Source organism: Sus scrofa, chromosome 3, assembly GCF_054392235.1.
Source record: "Sus scrofa isolate SSC_HxYL_T2T_F1_AM1 chromosome 3, Sscrofa_HxYL_maternal_Yorkshire_Landrace_v2.0, whole genome shotgun sequence".
NCBI lineage: Eukaryota > Metazoa > Chordata > Mammalia > Artiodactyla > Suidae > Sus > Sus scrofa.
Window position 1 is genome coordinate 9,020,500 of NC_139385.1, and position 19,004 is coordinate 9,039,503.

Here is a 19,004-nt window from a genome sequence, read left to right on the forward strand (position 1 = left end):
TGCAATGTGTGAAACTGACAACGGGTTGGTATCAGAAGTGCAGAAAGAACTCCTCTGAATTGATGTGAAAAAGACAGCAAAATCCCATAGAAAAATGGGTCAAGGACTCAGACAGGCATTTCATGGGCTGGAGGGGAGGTGGTGGGGAGAAATGGCTCAAAAACCTATGCAAAGACGTTCAGCCTCATTAGTGATGTGGAAAATGCAAATTCAAACCACAGAGAGATAGCGTTTCACACCCACCAGCTTGGCAGACTTGTAGTCTTAGACGGCTGCCTCTTGGGGCTCCGGGGTTCAGGGCTGAGGGGGCAGTGTTGGAGAAGGGGGAACTGGGTGTTCCCACCCCCAACCCCCATAGGGAGGCTCATTGAGGACTCCTGTTGTCCTCCGGGGCTGGACTGGGCTTTGGCTGGGACAGTGGGCAGTCCCAAAGTGGTGCTGTTTGGATCCCACCCCGGGGCCCTTGGGGGTTGCAAGACTGCTTCCTTAGAATCTGCTGGTGTCAGGGCCCTGTCCCAGGCAGCCAGATGTGCCTCTGGCTGTAGCGCTGGGTCTGGTCTTCAGAGCAGGGGGAAGAAGAGAGAGACAAAGGAACTGGGGGTAACTGGGTCAGGCCACCCCTCCCTGGCAGTGGAACTGACCCTCCGCCCCCACATCCCTAAAGCTCAGAGAGGCAGAAGGGAGATTAGGGCTTTCCATTCCCCATGCTCCAGCCCAGCTCTGAGCGGGCAGCTGGCATCAGACACTGAGGCCGGCCCCTCACCTTCCCTGTGACGGCTTTGCTTCTGGCCCAAGCTTTCTCCTCTCTGCCACTTGGTGAGTCCAGCTGGGCTCCCAGGAGCCTGGGCAAGGGACCAGTGTGGCCACCAGCCCTGTTCATGGAGTGGAAGCTTCTCCTGGGGCTCCAGACCAGCATCCAGATGCGGGGAAAGGTGGCCAATAGAAGCCCAAAGCCAGTAACTGCACTTGACGCCTGAGCAGAGGGCTTCCCACCCCTTCCTCCAATCTCCCTGCAGATGGAGCCTCTGCCTACAGGGGGTTGGCACTTCCAGACCCTGGACCACGTCTTACCTTTCTGAGCTGGACCATCTCTCGGCCCTCCTTAATTCTGGGGATGATATTATCTTCCTTTTAGGCTCTTTTGGTAGGAGAGAGGGAGGGCAGAGTGCTTTGTAAGGTGTTGTGCTTCCACTGGTACTGTGCACACGTATTCTTACTATGGTGTAAGTGACTAGGGGGGAGTAGTGAGGTGCCCACCTTGGGAAGGTGAAAAGGTGCAAACCCAGAACTGGGTTTTAGCCCTGGGTGGGCCACTACCTCAACTGTGTGCCTGTGGCCATGGGCCACCTGTCACCCCAGATCTATTTTCCCATCTGTTAAAAAGAATGGGCCCTGTGAGACAGCCCTAAGACTCTTTTGGTCTTTATAATAGTAATAGGAGATTTGCTTTCTTAGATGAGTATAGATAACAGCTTCCCTTTCACGGTCGTGCTCTGCTCATCCTGCATTCTCTCTACTGGTTCAGGACAGGGGGCCTTGATTCTCCTCATCTTCTGGGCAAAGCAGCTCAAGTTCAGAGAGTTAAGTAACTTCCTCAAGGTCACACAGCTTGTCGAGAGGCCAGAGAGATGACTAAGCCTTGAGCTATCAGGCAAACACTGTAAATCTTGCACAAATGCCTTTCTGTTGTTCAAATGTGTTTTAAACTATTGGGACAATCAGGGGAGGGAAAGTGTCTCTAAGAAAGAGCCAGATTGTGTCTGAGATCCTCCAGGCTGGAAAATACAGGCAATTATCAGAAAAATCCATCCTCAGTGAAGGTCTCTGCCTGATGAGATGGGCCCCATCAAGTGGTCCTTTAGTTACCATGACAACCTCCTCCTGCTCCAAAGGATGTGGTCCAGGTTTGACCCTGGGAGTCAGGAGTCTTGTCACCTGTTCACTCATCCTCCTTCCTAGCTTCCTCCCCCCATGTCTCAACAGGAGGCCAGGTAGGCCTGGACTCCAGCTGAACCCACTCCTGGCTAGGCGGGTGGAGGGGACAGCTGACCAGTGCATGGTGGCCCCTGAGGGATAGGTATGCAGGGATAGGGCAGGCCAGGCCCAGAATAATGTAAGCCCCAGACATCTCCTGGGGAAACCTAGACTTCCCCATGTCATGAAGTGGGAAGCTTCTATGGGGTTGCTACATCCGCTGCTGGATGTGGCACAAGCCTCATCACATGCTGTTTCCTTGGATGTCTGAGAACCAGGGCTGGGGGCACAGAGACCCGCCTACCTCTTGCCCACCTTGAACCCAGGAGGCGGTTGGTAGCTGATTTGAGCTCCTACCCCCTGCCGTCAGAGCAGCATCTCTTTGATTTGTTTTCTGTTGGGGTTCCAGAAGCCATTCACTGTGTGTAGGAAAAAGACCTCTTCCTTTATAAAAGGCATTTGAAAACTGCTGCTCTGAGCCCTTCTCCAATATGAGGTCAGGGCCCTGGTCCCCCCGGTCTGAGGTTCAGCCTCTGATAGGGAACTCAGGAGAGCCAGTGGCAGAGCAAGCGTTCCACACTCACATCCCAGCTCCCCTAATAACTGTCACGAGGCAGATGGCGCCGTGCAGAGTCACTGGAGCCCAGCTAACCTCTGAATGAAAGCTGAGGTCCTCTTGGGCCTTCTTCGACTTGCCTTTAGAAGAGTAGGGGCCTGAGAAGGGAGGGGCCTGCCCCCGTGCGTGCAGTGAAAGGTCAGAGCCGTTCCTCAGGCCTCTTCCTTTTTGCCTGGAGCTCCCCCTCCAATGCACTGCCCTGGACAGTCCTGCCACCTGAGGATTTTGAACTCTGCCACCAGAGCCCAAGACCAGTGTGACTCTGCCCGCTTCTTGCTGCCTTTGGGATACCTCGTCTATTTCCCTAAGATCCCTCATCGCCCCCTTCTGAGCCTGGACCAGCACTGCAGGAGGGGAGAGCCCCCCTGCTCCGGGGCCAAGGCTGTAGGTACTGTGCCCAGCAGAGTCAGGCAGCCCCTCCTGTTTCCTGGAAGCCCTCGGTCAGCCAGCTTTGTTTTATGGCCCCTGAACCTTGACCGTGGGCTTGGAGCCCTGGTAGAAGGGGTTCTTTCTCAGTGACACAGAGCGATGGTGGCAGCACCGACTCCAGGGGGGGTCAGGAGGCAGAGCTCGGCTCCCTGGGCTGTGCCTGGTGTCGGCTTTCAGACCCAGGCAAGGCTGCCTGCCAGCTCCGTGGGACCCTGGAGATATTTATGATTTCTTTCTGGAGGAGGAAAAAAGAGGAAGAGCACTTCAAACCATAACTTCAGATTAACAGCACGAACCTCAGAAATCCACCCGAGGGAAGCAGCTAGACCAGTGAACCCTGAAAGATAAAAAGTATGCAGGGAGGGCTCCCCCATTTTCTCAATCCCCCAAATGGCTGCAGAGACTGGATCTCTTATTTCTGTTGTGACGAAATCCCTTTTGAGTCCTGAGGGACGTTCCTGGGAACCTGGAGCTCTCGCCACTGAGCAAAGTGTCCCACAGCCACCTTCATCCATGCACCCCCAGCTGCGGGGACCCCACTACAGCCCCAACCGAGGACCAGGAAGTCCTTTATCCTGCAGGATTCTGGCCGTTCCATACTCATGCTGTAGATTTCTGGGGACTTCTCCCAGCCGTGCCAGTCTGAAGGAAAGCCACCCTCCATAGCTCACTGGGGACAATGCTGATGAGAAAGACATGAATTTTTTTTTCCATTTTTTTTATTACTCAAATGAATTTATCACATCTGTAGTTGTATAATGATCATAACAATCTGATTTCACAGGAGTTCCGTCCCATAACCCAAGCACATCCCCTCACCCCCCAAACCGTCCCCTCTGGAGACCATAAGTTTTTCAATGTCTGTGAGTCAGCATCTGTTCTGCAAAGAAGTTCAGTCTGTCCTTTTTTCAGATTCCACATGTCAGGGAAAGCATTTGATGTTCGTGTCTCATTGTATGGCTGACTTCACTTAGCATGATAGTTTCTAGGTCCATCCATGTTGCAAAAAATGCTGGTATTTTGTTCTTTTTAAAGGCTGAGTAATATTCCATTGTGTATATGTACCACATCTTCTAGATCCACTCCTCTGTCAATGGACATTTAGGTTGTTTCCATGTCTTGGCTATTGTAAATAGTGCTGCAATGAACATCGGAGTACATGTGTCTTTGCGAGTCGTGGTTTTCTCTGGATAGATGCCCAGGAGTGGGATTGCTGGATCAAATGGGAGTTCTATGTTTAGTTTTCTGAGGCATCTCCATACTGCTTTCCACAGTGGTTGCACCAATTTACAATCCCACCAACAGTGTACTAGTGTTTCTTTTTCTCCACACCCTCTCCAGCACTTATTGTTTGTAGACTTTTGGATGATGGCCACTCTGGCTGGTGTAAGGTGATACCTCAGAGTGCTTTTGATTTGCATCTCTCTAATAATGAGTGACACTGAACATTGTTTCATGTGTTTCTCGGCCATCTGTATGTCTTCTTTGGAGAACTGTCTGTTTAGATCTTCTGCCCATTTTTGGATGGGGTTGTTTTTTTGTTTTTGTTTTTGTTTTTGTTTTTTTGGTATGGAGCTGCGAAGTTGTTTATAAATTTTGGAGATTAATCCCTTGTCCGTTGATTCACTTGCAAAGATGTTCTACCATTCTGTGGGTTGTCTTTTTGTGTTGTTTAGGGTTTCCTTTGCTGTGCAGAAACTTCGAAGTTTGATTAGATCCCATTTGTTTATTTTTCTTTTTATTGTCAATACTCTGATAGGTGGATCTGAGAAGATGTTGCTGTCGTTTATGTCCGAGAGTGTTTGGCCTGTGTTTTCCTCTGAGAATTTGATAGTGTCTGGTCTTATGTCTAGGTCTTTAATCCATTTTGAGTTTATTTTTGTGTATGGTGTTAGGGAGTGTTCTAATTTCATTCTTTTCCATGTGGCTGTCCAGTTTTCCCAGCACCACTTAGTGAACAAGCTGTCCTTTCTCCATTGTATATCCTTGCCTCCTTTGTCATAGATGAGTTGGCTGCAGGTGCGTGGGTTTAATTCTGGGCTTTCTATCCTGTTCCACTGATCTATATTTCTGTCTTTGTGCCAGTACCATGCAGTTTTGACGACCGTTGCTTTGTAGTATAGTCTGAAGTCGGGGAGCCTGATTCCTCCAGCTCCATTTTTCTTTTTCAGGATGTCTTTGGCTATTCTGGGTCTTTTGTGTTTCCCAACAAACTTTAAAATGTTTTGTTCAAGTTTTGTGAAAAATATCCTTGGTAATTTGATAGGGATTGCATTGAATCTGTAGATTGCCTTGGGTAGTATAGTCATTTTGATAATATTAACTCTTCCAATCCACGAGCATGGTTTATCTTTCCATCTATTTGTGTCATCTTTGATTTGAGAAAGACATGAATTGAGTCAAACAAACCTTCTGTCACCTGCTCTAACTCACCTGTCCAGAGCAGCCACGACCTGGGTTGGAACAGCCTCAGGGGGCCTCCCAGGCATCCATCCACTAAAGCGATGGCACTTTGCTTGGTCGCATTGCCCCAATGCTGTAGTTCCAACTCCCTTCCTTAGAAGGCTTCCAACATGGCCAGAGCAGAAGCCAGGAATCCTTCAGGAAAGAGCACTGACTTTGGAACATAATCTGATCTCATTTCTGCTCCACCCCCCTGACCCCTGTGGGACCCAAGACAACTTCCTAACCTCTCAGGGTCACTGATTTCATCATCTGTCACAGAGACCCCAAAACACCTATGGGAGGACGCATGACACACATGGTAACACCCGGGAGAGCATTGGACGTGTCCAGGGCGCGTGGCTCTCATTACTACACCATTATAAACAGCCGCTGAGAGGCGCGAAGAAAGCACCTGCTGAAAGCAACCACTGTCAACACACAGAGGACTCAGGGGAGGGCATGAATCCAGAATCCAGGGCTCAGAAAGCCTGCAGTTAGTGGAGGCAGAGGGAGAGGTGCAGTGGACACATCCAGTTGTAGGCCGAGCGCCCTCCACAGCTGGGTGCCCCATGAGTGAGTGCTCAGCACAGAGCATGTATACCTCCTGAGGGGCTGAGCAGTCAGTGGATGAGTTTCTCTCCAAAATGACCCGAGCACCAAAGGCCCTGGTAGCCAGACAGCTAACCCTATGCAGCCTGGAGGGTCCTGAGGCCCCTGTGCTTGGCTGCCCCCTCCGAGGGCTTCTGGATGTCCAAGCAGCTGCCCAGCCTGGCACGGACCCAGGGAGAGCTTTCGTCTCCTGCACACCCTCCCTGCCCGGGCACAGGTACCAAAGGCCTCTGGCACTTACTAGCTGTGTGGCTTTGGGCAAGTCACCTAACCTCTCTGTGCCTGTGTTTCCTCATCTGTAAAACAGAGATAATAATGGTCCTTCCCTGACTGGGTTGTTTTAGGAATTAGACAAACCTACATGAAAAGTGGTGCCGCAGGTCTTGCCTTTCCATTAGTGTCTGGCACACAGCAAGTGCTCCATGAACGCGAGTTGCCTCTTCTCCGTTTGGTCATTATTGTGACCTGCACGGCTCCACATGGGCCAGGCCCTCCGCTCTTGTAAAATCAGAAGAGAATGTTTCCTCCCTTCCTCCCCTCCCGCCGTGACCGCGAGCCTGAATGTAATGAGCTTCAGCATCAAAACGCCTTCCTTATCTCTACCTTAAGCCCCTTCCGCTTTTCCTGGCCTTGCTGGAAATGGAAAGCAGCTGCTCAAGGGCTGCAGCGCTTCCCGTGCAGTGAGGAAGCTCCCAGCACGGGGACAGATGGCCCCCTGAGGGCCTCCAAGGCAGGCTGCCTGGACAGTAAGCTAGGGATCCCTTTCCAGATCTGCTCACTCCCGAGGGTGGCACTGTTGCCTCCCAAGAGGAGATGCGAGCATCTTGGCATCCCCATGTGATGGAGGAGTGTACCTGCCCCCAGAGTTTAGAATACAAGAATGGATGAGACGTGGCCCGAGAGAGAAGAGGGGTGTGCAGGAGTCTCCCCATCCAGCTGTGCACAGGGTGCAGGGCAGTTGGTAGGAAGGTGGGTGCCCGAGTCCCCCTGGAATGGTGGTCAAGGAAGCCTTCCTGGAGGAAGTGATGCTTCAAGTAGGATCAATGTTGATCGATGGGGTGGGTTGGAAGCCCTTTCTAGATGCTATAACAAGACAGGCAAAGGGGGAGCTCCCATTGTGGCTCAGCAGGTTATGAACCTGACTAGTATCCATGAAGAGGTGGGTTCGATCCCTGGCCTTGCTCAGTGGGTTAAGGATCCGGCCTTGCCACGAGCTGTAGTGTAGGTCACAGAGGTGGCCTGGATCCTGCATTGCTATGGCTGTGGTGTAGGCCGGCAGCTGCAGCTTCAATTTGACCCCTAGCCTGGGAACTTCCTTATGTCCTGGGTGTGTCCCTAAAAAGAAAGAAAAAAAAAAAAAAAAAAAAAAAAAGACAGGCAAAGGCCTAGAAGAGTGAGAGCTGCATGGCAAGTTGCCAATCCTGGAGGGGTCTGTCCTCAGGGTGACAGGGAGCGTTGGAAGGTGACGTGTCAGATTAGTGGTTTAGGATGAGCAGGAGAGCAGCTCAGCATGGCTTACAGACACGGAGCACACCTGTGTACCCACATCCAGATCAAGACAAAGAACATTTTCATTATCTTAGAAGCCCTTCCCCTCCTCTTCCAATAACTGCCCACTCCAAGGCAACCGCTAACTCGCAGGCCTTAGAGCTGTTCTGCTGTGCTGCAGCTTGAGTTAAATGGACTGACGCAGTGTGTGCTCTTTGGAGTCTTTCGTTGTCGTGAAGTTCGTCCACTTGGTTTCATGTGGTTTGTGCATAGTTATTACCGTGTATTTTTTCATTTTGTGAACATTCAGTTTCTCTAGCCCTGCATCACTGGGAATTTGGATTAGATGTAATTTTTGGTTATGATGAGCAACACTGCTGTGAACATTTTTGCAGGGGTCTTTTGGTGAAAGCATTTATTCATTTTTGCATCTAGAGATGGAATTGCTTCTACTCAGCCCTATTAGAAACTACCACATTTTTTATGTGGTTATTCCATGGACACACCATTGCTCCTTCGAGTTCCAGTGGCTCACAATCTCTTTGATATTCGCATTGTTAGTCTTTAATTTTGGCCATTCTGGGTGTGTGGGAATGTCACACTGTGGTTTAATTTGCATTTCCTGATATGGCTAAGGAGTTGAGCCCCTCTGCATATGACTGTTGGCTATTTGGTATCTTATTTTGTGGTGTTATGTATTCCAAGAACCTCTTTCTACTCACTGATAGGACTCTTCATTCTCTTAATGGTATCTTCTGATGAAAAGAAAGTATTCGTTTTTTTTTTTTTTTTTTTAAGGCTGCGCCTGTGGCATATGGAAATTCCCAAGCTACGGGTCAAATCGGAGCTGTAGCTGCTGACCTACACCACAGCCCCAGCAACGCTGGATCTGAGCTGCATCTGTGACATATGCCATAGCTTGTGGCAACACTGGACTCTTAACCCACTGAGCAAGGCCAGGAATCAAACTCACATCCTCATGGATACTAGTTGAGTTCTTAACCCACTGAGTCACCTTGGGAACTTCCAAGAAATTCTTAATTTTAAAGCAGTCCATTTCATCAAAGTTTTCTTTAGCAGTAGTGCTTTTTTGTGTCCTAAGAAAGCTTTGTCTATTCTGAAGTCATAAAGGTAGTCGCTAATGGAGTTCCCATTGTGGCACAGTGGAAACAAATCCTACTAGGAACCATCAGGTTGCAGGTATGATCTCTGGCCTCGCTCAGTGGGTTAAGGATCTGGTGTTGCTGTGAGCTGTGGTGTAGGTCGCAGATGTGGCTTGGGTATGGTGTTCCTGTGGCTGTGGTGTAGGCCGGCAGCTGTAGCTCCAATTCGACCCCCAGCCTGGGAACTCCATATGCTTCAGGTGTGGCCCTAAAAAGCAAACAAACAAACAAAAAAGGTAGTCATTGCTGTTTTCTTCTAAAAGAGTGTTGTTTTTACCTTTAACATTTAGATCTGTTGTCCATCTGGAATCGACTTTCATGCGGTGTGGGTTGGGGATCAGATTCTTTCATTTTACTTTTCCATTTGGATATCCAGTTGACCCAGCACCATTTATTGAAAAGTCCATCCTTTCTCTCCTGTGCTCATATGTGCCTTTTCCACAAACCAGATGATTGTAACAAGTGTGGGTCTATTTGTCTGTCTTTGCACCAATAATACAGTGTCTTAATTACTGTAGTTTTATAAGAGATCTCAATTATGGGTCATATAAGTCTTCCACTTTCTATTTCTTCCAAATAGCCTTGGCTGTTCTTGGTCCTTTGCATTTTCATCTATATTTCAGAATGGATCTGCACATTTACACACACGCGTGCGCATGCACACGCACACACACACACACACACAAAGCCTTTGGAGATTTTGAATGGGATTGCATTGATTCTATAGATCAACTGGGAGGGAATTAACATTTATAATATGGCGCTTTCCAATCCATGAACATAGTATACCTTTCCATTTATTTAGATCTTCTTTAATTTCTCTCAAGGATATTTTATAGTTTTCAGTAGATTTATTCCTAGATAATTTGATGCTTTTGTGAATGATATTTAAGATTTTCATTTTCTATGTGTTCGTTGTCAGTGTATAGGAATATGATTAATTTTTGTAAACTGTCTTTGTATTCCAGCATTCTTGCTAAATTAGTAATTCCAAAAATTCCTCTTTAGATTTTGTTGGGGCAAAGATGCTTTGGGCTGTGGTCCAGCCATGGTGCAAGACCCATCAACCTTGCACTCTGGGCTGGATGTGGAGGCAAAGAGGGAGGAAGATAGACCTGGCCAGTTAGGCCAGCAGGGCCCTTAGGGCCAGGGTGGGATGTAAGAGTCGTAGACTTTGGATGGAGTTCCTGCTGTAGTGCAGTGGATTAATGATCTAGCTTGTCTCTGTAGCATTGCTGGTTTAATCCCTGGCCCTGCACAGTGGGTTAAGGATCCAGCTTTGCCACAGCAGTGGCATAGGCCACAGATGTGGCTTGGATTCAATCCCTGGCCCAGGAACCTCCACATGCCATGGGTGCAGCTGAAAAAGGGTGAAAAAAATGTCACAGGCTTTGACCATGTCCAGCCATGGTCCAGGCACTGTCTTCACATTGCCTTGAGAGTTGCGGCCTCAGCCAAAGGCATCTAGCCCAGCCCATCATGGCCTTCTGGGAAGGGCTTATGAATTCTGATTCTGACCTTTTAATCGAAAAGCTGTGTGACCTTGAATACATTGCTGAACCTCTCTGAATCTCATCTTCCTCACTCACATGTCAGGATATTTCTGCCTCTCACTCAGTGGGTGACTGATTAGCATGGTGAATTGGTTTCACTCACCACTGTTGTCCATTTCCCCCAGTGGGTCTGAACATCGTCAGTCCAAGGACCGCTGATGAGGGGGTGGAGGTGGCCAGCCACCACTGTGCTCTGAGCAGTTTCAGGGATTTGTGTTTCTGCAGCGAGGACTTCCATGCAAGCTGCCCCTCTCCAAGAAGGAACTCAAATTACTCTTCAATAAAAACTCTTGGCAGAACTTCCCAAAAATCTTGCCTTCTCTCTGATCCCTGATAGAGAAAAGGATGGAATTTAATTATTTCGTCCTGTCCATGAGCCCCATGGCTGAGTCTGGCTTGCAGCCATAGCTTCATCCGACCAGCAGGCTCCTGAGCCCTGTTGGGGTTCATTGCTCTGACATGTGGCGGGGAGCATGGGGAGGGGGCACAGGGCAGGGCCCCCGCCTTCAGCCTGGCCTTGCCCTTTCCACCCTTCCTTTTAGGGTATGTGTCTTAGAAAAATCCAGCCTGTCTGCAGATACCTGGTCAAGTGACCTCTACAATTCAATGGAAAGATAGTTCGCCAGATCTAGGGAGGGTATTTTACAAAATTCCCACTGGAGTCTCTCTGTTAGGCATGGGGTGGGGCTCAGTGCACCAGAGAGCATCTAAGAGCTGCAGGCAGAATTGGAAATACCAGGGCTGGAAAAGTCTAGAATTATCATGTCCTGGTGGCCCCAGGAGTCTGGGGACCCCTAAGGAATCTGTAATTCCAGCTTGCAGCAGGCTTGTTCCCTGCCAGCTCATGAGAAGATAGTTTGTGTATTTTCCACACAGCAGCATAAGCATGTGCCATGTTTTTACCTAGTTAAAAATTTTAATTTTATTATGTATATTAAATAGATATATTGTTTTTAAAAGACCAGTAGCCCTTCAAGACTTACCATGAGAAAAAAGAGTCCCCTGTACCCCCTCGTTATTCCCAGTTTTCATTCACTAGAGTCACGCTTTTTTGGGGGAGCCATGAGGGGCTTGCCTCCATAATGCTAACTTGTTTTTTTCAGGGCCACACCTGTGGCATATGGAAGTTCCCAGGCTAGGGCGCTGAATCAGAGCTGCAGCTGCAAGCCTACACCACAGCCACAGCAACAACAGATCCGAGCTGCATCAGTTACACTGCAGCTTGTGGCAATGCCAGATCCTTAATCCACTGAGCAAGGCCAGGGATCGAACCTGCATCCCCACTGACACTATATGGGGTTCTTACTTTTTATTTTTATTTTTATTTTTATTTTTTTTATTATTATTATTTTTTTTAGGGCTGCACTCATGGCATATGGAGGTTCCCATGCTAGGGGTCTAGTCAGAGCTGTTGCTGCCAGCCTACGCCAGAGCCACAGCAATGCCAGATCCCAGCCACATCTGCGACCTACACCACAGCTCACTGCAACACCGGATCCTTAACCCACTGAGTGAGGCCAGGGATCAAACCCGCAATCTCATGGTTCCCAGATGGATTTGTTTCTGCTGCATCACGATGGGAACTCCTATATGGGGTTCTTAATCTGCTAAGCCAAAATGGGAACTCCAGTGCTAACTTTCATACATTGCTATTTCTGTCGGTTTTTAATCTTAGAACTTTCTGTTGACTCCCTCCTGTGGACGGTTCTAGTGACTTTTTTTTTTTTTTTTTTTTTTTTTTGGCTATTTCTTTGGGCCGCTCCCGTGGCATATGGAGGTTCCCAGGCTAGGGGTCGAATTGGAGCTGTAGCCGCCAGCCTACGCCAGAGCCACAGCAACGCAGGATTCTAGCCGCATCTGCAACCTACACCACAGCTCACGGCAACGCCGGATCGTTAACCCACTGAGCAAGGGCAGGGACCGAACCCGCAACCTCATGGTTCCTAGTCGGATTCGTTAACCACTGCGCCACGACGGGAACTCCGTGATTTTTTTTTCACCCTGGCCCATCCCCAGTGTTTTCTCCTCCTTCCCTCCACCCAAATAATTGTACCACAATTTGGGTTAGATCAGTAGGCAACGAACAGAGTATTCTGACAAAGTGAATAATATTCACAGCTGATGCAGGTAGTCTGTCCCTCACTTTTGCCTCTTCATTTTCCTGGAAGGTAACGATTCATTTTTTTTGTATTTGCTTAATATTCTGTGCCACATCATAGATGTGTCTCATTTGGCGTATCACAGTTTCACCCCAGATTTTCCAAAAGAATGAATTCTCTCTTTCTTACATTTGCACACATCAGGAGCTCCCTTCTTTCTAGGCCTTCTGTTTCCTGCTCTCACGGAATCTGGTTTGCAGCATGCTGTCATCCTGTGACATCCCTTTTTTTAATCTTCTTAGGATAGCCCTCAGTCTCTCTCTGCCACGTTGCACTTCTTGTCTTTACATGTCCCTGTTTCATATCTTCCTTTCTCTAGTTTACTCCTTTGTTTTGGGGGAGCACATCCCTCAACATCTTCCTGAGAAGGGGTGCTCAGAGTGTAAACGTTTGAGGCCATGCATGTCTACCAATGCCTCCATTCTACCCTCAGACCTTGAGGGATAATTGAGCTGGGTACAGGATCTTACCCAGAAAATCCTCTTCCCACAAAAGAACACCTCTGTCTTGGAGACTGGAGGGAGTGTCTGGGCACTAGGGAAAGCTCAGTTGGCGTGTCCTAGCAGGAGTTTGGTCTGACTGGCTATGGGATGTGGCCTGGACTATGGAGGGGTGTGGCCTGAGTGGAGGGGGTGTGACCTGGCTGGAGGAGGCGTGGCCTGGGGGAGGGGTGTGGCCTGGGCAGAGGTGTGATGGTGAGACAGAAGGCGAGAGACACCAAGCAGGCAAGGGCGTAAGCCTAGTGAAGACAAGGCCTTTTTCTTGAGAGCAGGGGGAGCTGTTTGGCATTTCTGAGAGAGGGTGAGAAGACCAAAGTCTCACCAGTGGAGCAAGGTCCTAAGTGACCTCCAGGGTCTTTGTGGGGGAGGAGGGAGGCACTAAAAGAATGTGTGACCTCTTGGGAACAGCAGAGCAGACTCCATGTGTAGTAAGATAGAAAGATGCCCGACTTATTTGTGCTGAACCCAGCCCAGCTCTTGTCCCATTAGGGACATTGAAGCCGCTGAGAACCTGTGGTCCCTGGTGTGCACTGATGGCCAGTCCAGCTGGCTTGCCCTGTCTCTGTCCCAACGCCTTGGAACTTTCTTCCCCCTCGCCTAGGGTCGAAGGTCTCCTGGGGAATTTTAGGGGTCTCCCTCAGCTGCATCCTGTTGGGTTGGCTGCTGGTGACATCCATCCTACATATTTCCCGCTCCAGGCGGACCATCTCCGAGACCTCTCGGAGGGAGCTGGGCCTCTGGGGATAGGACCACCTGTGTGCACGGGGTGTCTGTGTGTCGTGGCCCAAGCGTCCAGTGAACTCACTCTGCCTCTGCCAATGTCTCTGCAGTATCCAACTCCTACCCTATCAGCAAAGCCCAGGCCTTGGGACTCTAGCCTCATTCAGACGGTGGGCCCTGACTTATGGGTACAGAGCCACCACTAGGAGCAATGCCAGCCACAGGCGAATGGCAGGTAGACTGGCAACCTCTGTCTGCAGTGGGTGGTTGGAGCCCAGCAATATGAGACCGAGGGTGCAGGCGGCAGGAGCAAAGAGTCCAGGCCCTTGGAGCTGATCTGTGAAAACCCCTTTTAAAGATGGGGAAACTGAGGTGCCAAGAGAAAAGGGCCCTCAAGTCACACTCAAGTGAGTTAGTGACCTCTATGGGCCTCTTGCTACTGACCACACCAGGCAGTCAAATATTCTCTCTCTTTCACACTCTCACACACACACACACACACACACACACACACATACACACACACACTGGTTTGCCTGGCACATCCATGCTTCTGCTCTGCATATATTGGCAAAGATTTCCCAATTATAGGTTCTGCCTCCATGTACTAGAAACACTCGTGGCCCGTGTGTGCTGAGGACATGCAAACCCCAGAAGCCCAGAAAGTCAAGGCCTGCATCTCAGCAAAGGGAAACCGAGGCCTGGAGCCAGGCGGGCAGGGCTTCGGCCAGTCACAGCCAGGATCAGCCCCACAGGCCCGTTTCCACATTTCCAGCGCTCCGAGGAATAATTAGAGAAAGTCAAACAGGCCTAATTTCACTGCTGGTCGATGACAGGATGCCAAGGGAACCATAAAACCCCACCCAGTCTCAGAGCGCCTGCCTGGGCAGGTGGCCTCGGGAGGCCGCGCTGGCAGCCACACCCCTGCCTGCTGGCTGGGCCTCTCCGCGGCTGGGGAGCTGGACCCTCTGTGCCCACTGACAGCCAAGCCGCTCCTCTCAGGCCAAGCGGGGTGCCCAGAGCCAGAGCAAACTAGGCCTGGGCCCAGTGCACTTTCCAGAAATAGGTTCCTGTGGGAGCCCGAGGCACACCCACCCTCCCTCCCTCCGCTGACCTGCCCTGCAGGGGTTCCTTTTTGTTGCCTCAGACCCTGGAAATGGGGTTGCGGGGGAGCTAAACGCCTCAGGAATTCACACTGGGTGGGGCTGAGGCTCTGATTTATACCTCACTCTGGGCCTTCCTCCTCCCACTCTCCTGCCAGCCCTCCCCTGGGGTCGGGGCCTGTTCCCCCATAAGACGCGGCTGCTCTCCAGGGCCCTTTGCTTCGAGAGCAGGCACCCCGTTCGTGCCACCTGCCCGTCAGTATTAGCATGGGGTCCCCAAGGGGCCCAGGGCAGCTGCCGGGTCCAGGGGATGGGGGGATGGTTGGGGGTGGGCAGGGCGGGAGTGAATGGAGGGGTAGAGGGTGGATGAGAGGGGAGATGGGGGGAGGTGGGGGCATTGAGGGGGACAAAAGGGACCCCATTCCTTTTGATGTCTGTCTTTCCCTAGAAAGGCCTCCTTCAGAGACACCGGAGTCCTGGCCCATCTGTATTTAGGAGGGGACACTCACTCAAAGCCCCTTGGGGCTTTTGCCATGTGTTTTGGCCTTGTTGAGGCGGGGGCTGTGTGTGTATACTGCTTTGGGGACCCAGCCATTGTAAGGGGGGCCTCCTCAAATCGCCTGTGAGCCTTTGCCCTTGGGTGGTCCTTTGCCTCTCCCTGGTCCCCGAGCCCCTCCTGTTTGTGGGGTTGGGACATGGCCCCTGGCCTCCTTTCCTGTCCTGGCTCCTGGGCTGGGGAGTCTGCTCTGCCTGGCGGCAGCTTTTCCTTTCTTGTCTGTCCCTTTCCTGGGGGGAACATGTGTGTTCAGTCTCCGTGTTGAAGCAGGAAACCACCCCCTTCCCGGATGGTCCTGCGTGGAGTCTGGTCTCGTCCCTGAGTCAGACAACTGTATACAGTCTTCTAATTTTTATTTTTGTCTTTTTGCCATTTCTTGGGCTGCTCCTGCGGCATATGGAAGTTTCCAGGCTAGGGGTCGAATCGGAGCTGTAGCCGCCGGCCTACGCCAGAGCCACAGCAACTCGGGATCCGAGCCGCGTCTGCAACCTACACCACAGCTCATGGCAACGCTGGATTCCTAGCCCACTGAGCAAGGGCAGGGATCGAACCAGCAACCTCATGGTTCCTAGTCGGAGTCATTAACCACTGAGCCACGACGGGAACTCCTCTTTTCTAGTTGTTTTAAAGTGTCAGTGTGTATACCTCAGTCTTTAATTTCTTTTCTGTATCAGGGTTACTGACAAGGTTTTATTGGGGAAGAAAAAGAGATCAGTTCCTAAAAAATGTTTCTGTACCACTGATGGGCCCAGCCCGGGTAAATGAGGAGGAAGATGAGGGCGTGTGCTCTGCCAGCCCACACAAACTCAGGTCGGGCTGCTGAACAGAGAGTGGGGGCTGTCAGCCCCCTGGCTCCAAGACTGGGTGCTCCTGGGGTGGGGGACACAGCCCAAACCACTGATTTCCATGCTCCTAGGCCCCTGGCTGTCTCCTTACATCTCGAAGAGCAATCACCGTTTTATTTTGTTTTTTGTTGTTTGACTGCCCAGCGGCATGTGGAGCTCCCAGGCTGGGGATCAGAACTGAGTTGCAGTTGTGACCTAAGCCGCAGCAACGCCAGATCCTTGACCCACTGTGCCGAGCGGGGGATCGAACCTGCGTCCCAGCGCTCCCAAGACGTGCAGATCCCATTGTGCCACAGTGGAAACTCCACAGTCACCGTTTTAGAAAAGGGACATTTGCAAGGTGGTTTACACTCAGTGCAAAGGTGGGGGACCTTCCCAAGAGCAGACAAATCTAATGGTGGGGACCGAGGATCCTGCCTGGTGAGCATGGGGGCCTCGCTGGGGCTGAGGGGCCTCCGAACACCACGTGGGAGCTGTTGGGTCACCCTAATACCTCTCGTGTGTCTCTTTAACCAGAACAGGGTTCCTGGAGGGTCAGGCTTTGAACTGAGGGAGGAATCCTAGCATCTCTTAGCTTCTAGAGCAATAAAAGCTCTTTAGAACAGCTTTGAACCATCTATTTCCTCATTAAAGAGCTCTGGGTCTCTGGGGGAGACAGACATAAATAGATGATTACGGCCCAGGGAGATGTATGCTTGGGAGGTTAACCACTGGTCTCCTAATTGGCCTTCCGGCTCCCAGGCCCTCCCGCTCTCTCCCACTGTATGCTTGGCTGCCTGAGGAAGCTTTTAAAAATGCAAATCTGACCTTGGCTTACTCCCTCGGCAACAGCGGCCCCTTGGCCTCAGGACCCTGCTGAGCCATGCCCTCAGGCCTCCTGTGGCAGGGCCCAGGCCACCACTCCAGCCTTGGTGGCCCCCAAATGTGCTGTGATTGGCCAGGCTGCTGGCAGACCCTCCCTGTCCTGTTCCCCTCCAGCCCCCAGCGCTAGCTCTCCCTTCTTATGAGCCTGGCCAATCGCTGTGCATCCCTCAGGCCTCACCTTAGATGCCACCACCTCCATGATGTCCTCCCGGACCACCCCCCACCCCAGATGGGCTTTGGCATCCCCCATGGTGCTCTTTGGTGCATTCTGGGCTTTCAGTCATAGCACAGCCCTTGCCGGCTCTGATAACTGTAGTTCTCAAAAGCAAGGAGTGCATCCATTCACCATCCATGCATCAACTACCAGATTTTTTTTTTTTTTTTTTTGAGCCTCTACTTTGTGCCAGACCCTGAGATTCATCCTAGGTGCTGGCTCAGACAGTTTGCTGAATAAATAGGTGGTGCTCTGTGCTGTGGATGCTCAGAAAAGAAGCACAGCAGTCGCAGGCTGTGTGGAGGAGGGGGCACTAAGAATAAGGCTCTGAAGGAAGGGTAGGAGTTTTCCAGGCAACGGTTTAGAGATTTCCCTCCCTGCCTGACTAGAGGCTATCCTGGTGACAGGGCTGCTCTCTCCCCAGGATCTACTCCACTCTCACCTCCTCTCTTTCAGAATGCATGAACTGTACCCGGCTCAGTGACATGAGTGATCGGCTGACCACGCTGGAGGCCAAGGTCAGATGTTCTGGGGATCCTGGGTCTAGGGAGCTGATGGGGGAAGGGGGCACCAGCCCCAGGAAACCCCGCAGAGACCAGCAGAGCAGCTTGGTCCTGGGGGATGTGTGCTCTTTGGGGCCTCAGTGGCTCTGGGCGACCTTCTCCAAGCTGGGCCAGCCTTCTGGGGTGGGAGAGAGAAGTGGGGTGAGCAAGAAATCCGAGGGTCCCAGGCAGTAGGCTGGCCTGGGTGTGGAGCTCGGTGGCTGGGAGACCGGACGCCCAGAAGTTGACCTCTCAGTGGAAAGAGGAGGGAGTCTCTGTCCCCTCAGGGCTGCTGCTCCAAACTCTGGCTACTCCTCCCCCCTCTGGCACGGGGCGGCACGGAGGAGCTGATGGAGGAGGAGCCGCCTGGCACCAGCCAGATTTCAGCCTCGTCTACATCTACATCGGGGGCAGCGGGGTGGAGCAGGTCACCCCAGAGGCAGAAGGACTCGATAAAGGACAAGTCACTCATCTGGGAGTGGCCCCAGGCAGTGGTGGGAGGGGAGAGGACGCACTCAGAGGAGGGAGGGATGCGAGAGGCGCAGGCGTGTTAAGGGGCAGCCCCCCACACACACACCGTGGACACCTGGGGCTCCGTCCCATGCAACCCCTCTGGGAGACAGTGCAGAGCCCACCTTGGGGCTGGCCCATGGAGGGGCAGGCCCCCTGTGGACCCTACAGGCAGGCTCTCACCTCTCACGAGATTCCCTGTCATCTCGTGTCCCCCGCCCACATGCCTGCTGGACTCACTCCTCTGGCCAGAGAAATCCCTCGGTGGGGAGTCTCAGGTGCCAACAGGAAGCCAAAGCCCTGGGAGCCACAGGCTGTGCCCCAACTGGGGACAAGCCCCCAAGACCAGGGGTGGGGGGGACCCCGTGCCCTCCTTGGGGCCAGTGGCTCTGTGGGGTAGAGGTAGAAGTCTTCGGGAACAGATGCTGCCATGTGGGCCAAGCTGGGCAGCTCCGGGGGAGGCGGGGGAGGATGGAGAAGATGCTGGGATGAACTCTGGTACCTGAGATTTAAAAAAAGGCGGGGTCCCCAGGCTGGCTGGCCTGATAGACGTTTTCCAGACACCCGAAGCCCCTGCGCGGTTTGGTGGGGCATCGATTGACAGCCTGACCCGACCCTGGCTGGGCACCTCGGGGTGTTAGAAGTCACAGCTCTGGGCAAGGACTGGCACCATGGCAGCGGTCCCCCACCCGCCTGGCCCTCGCCCCTGCCTTC

At 51.8% G+C, this 19,004-nt stretch overlaps 1 protein-coding gene across 18 annotated transcripts in view; it reads left to right on the forward strand.

Annotated features, from left to right (window-relative positions):
• Nucleotides 1–19,004, forward strand: part of COL26A1 (collagen type XXVI alpha 1 chain) — a 185,298-nt gene that overhangs the window by 148,106 nt on the left and 18,188 nt on the right. For all 18 annotated transcript variants that reach the window (XM_085016020.1, XM_085016016.1, XM_085016027.1 and 15 more), the window contains exon 4: nt 17,695–17,756. In XM_085016020.1, coding sequence (XP_084872146.1) covers nt 17,695–17,756 — 62 coding nt within the window. The remainder of the gene's footprint in view (nt 1–17,694; nt 17,757–19,004) is intronic.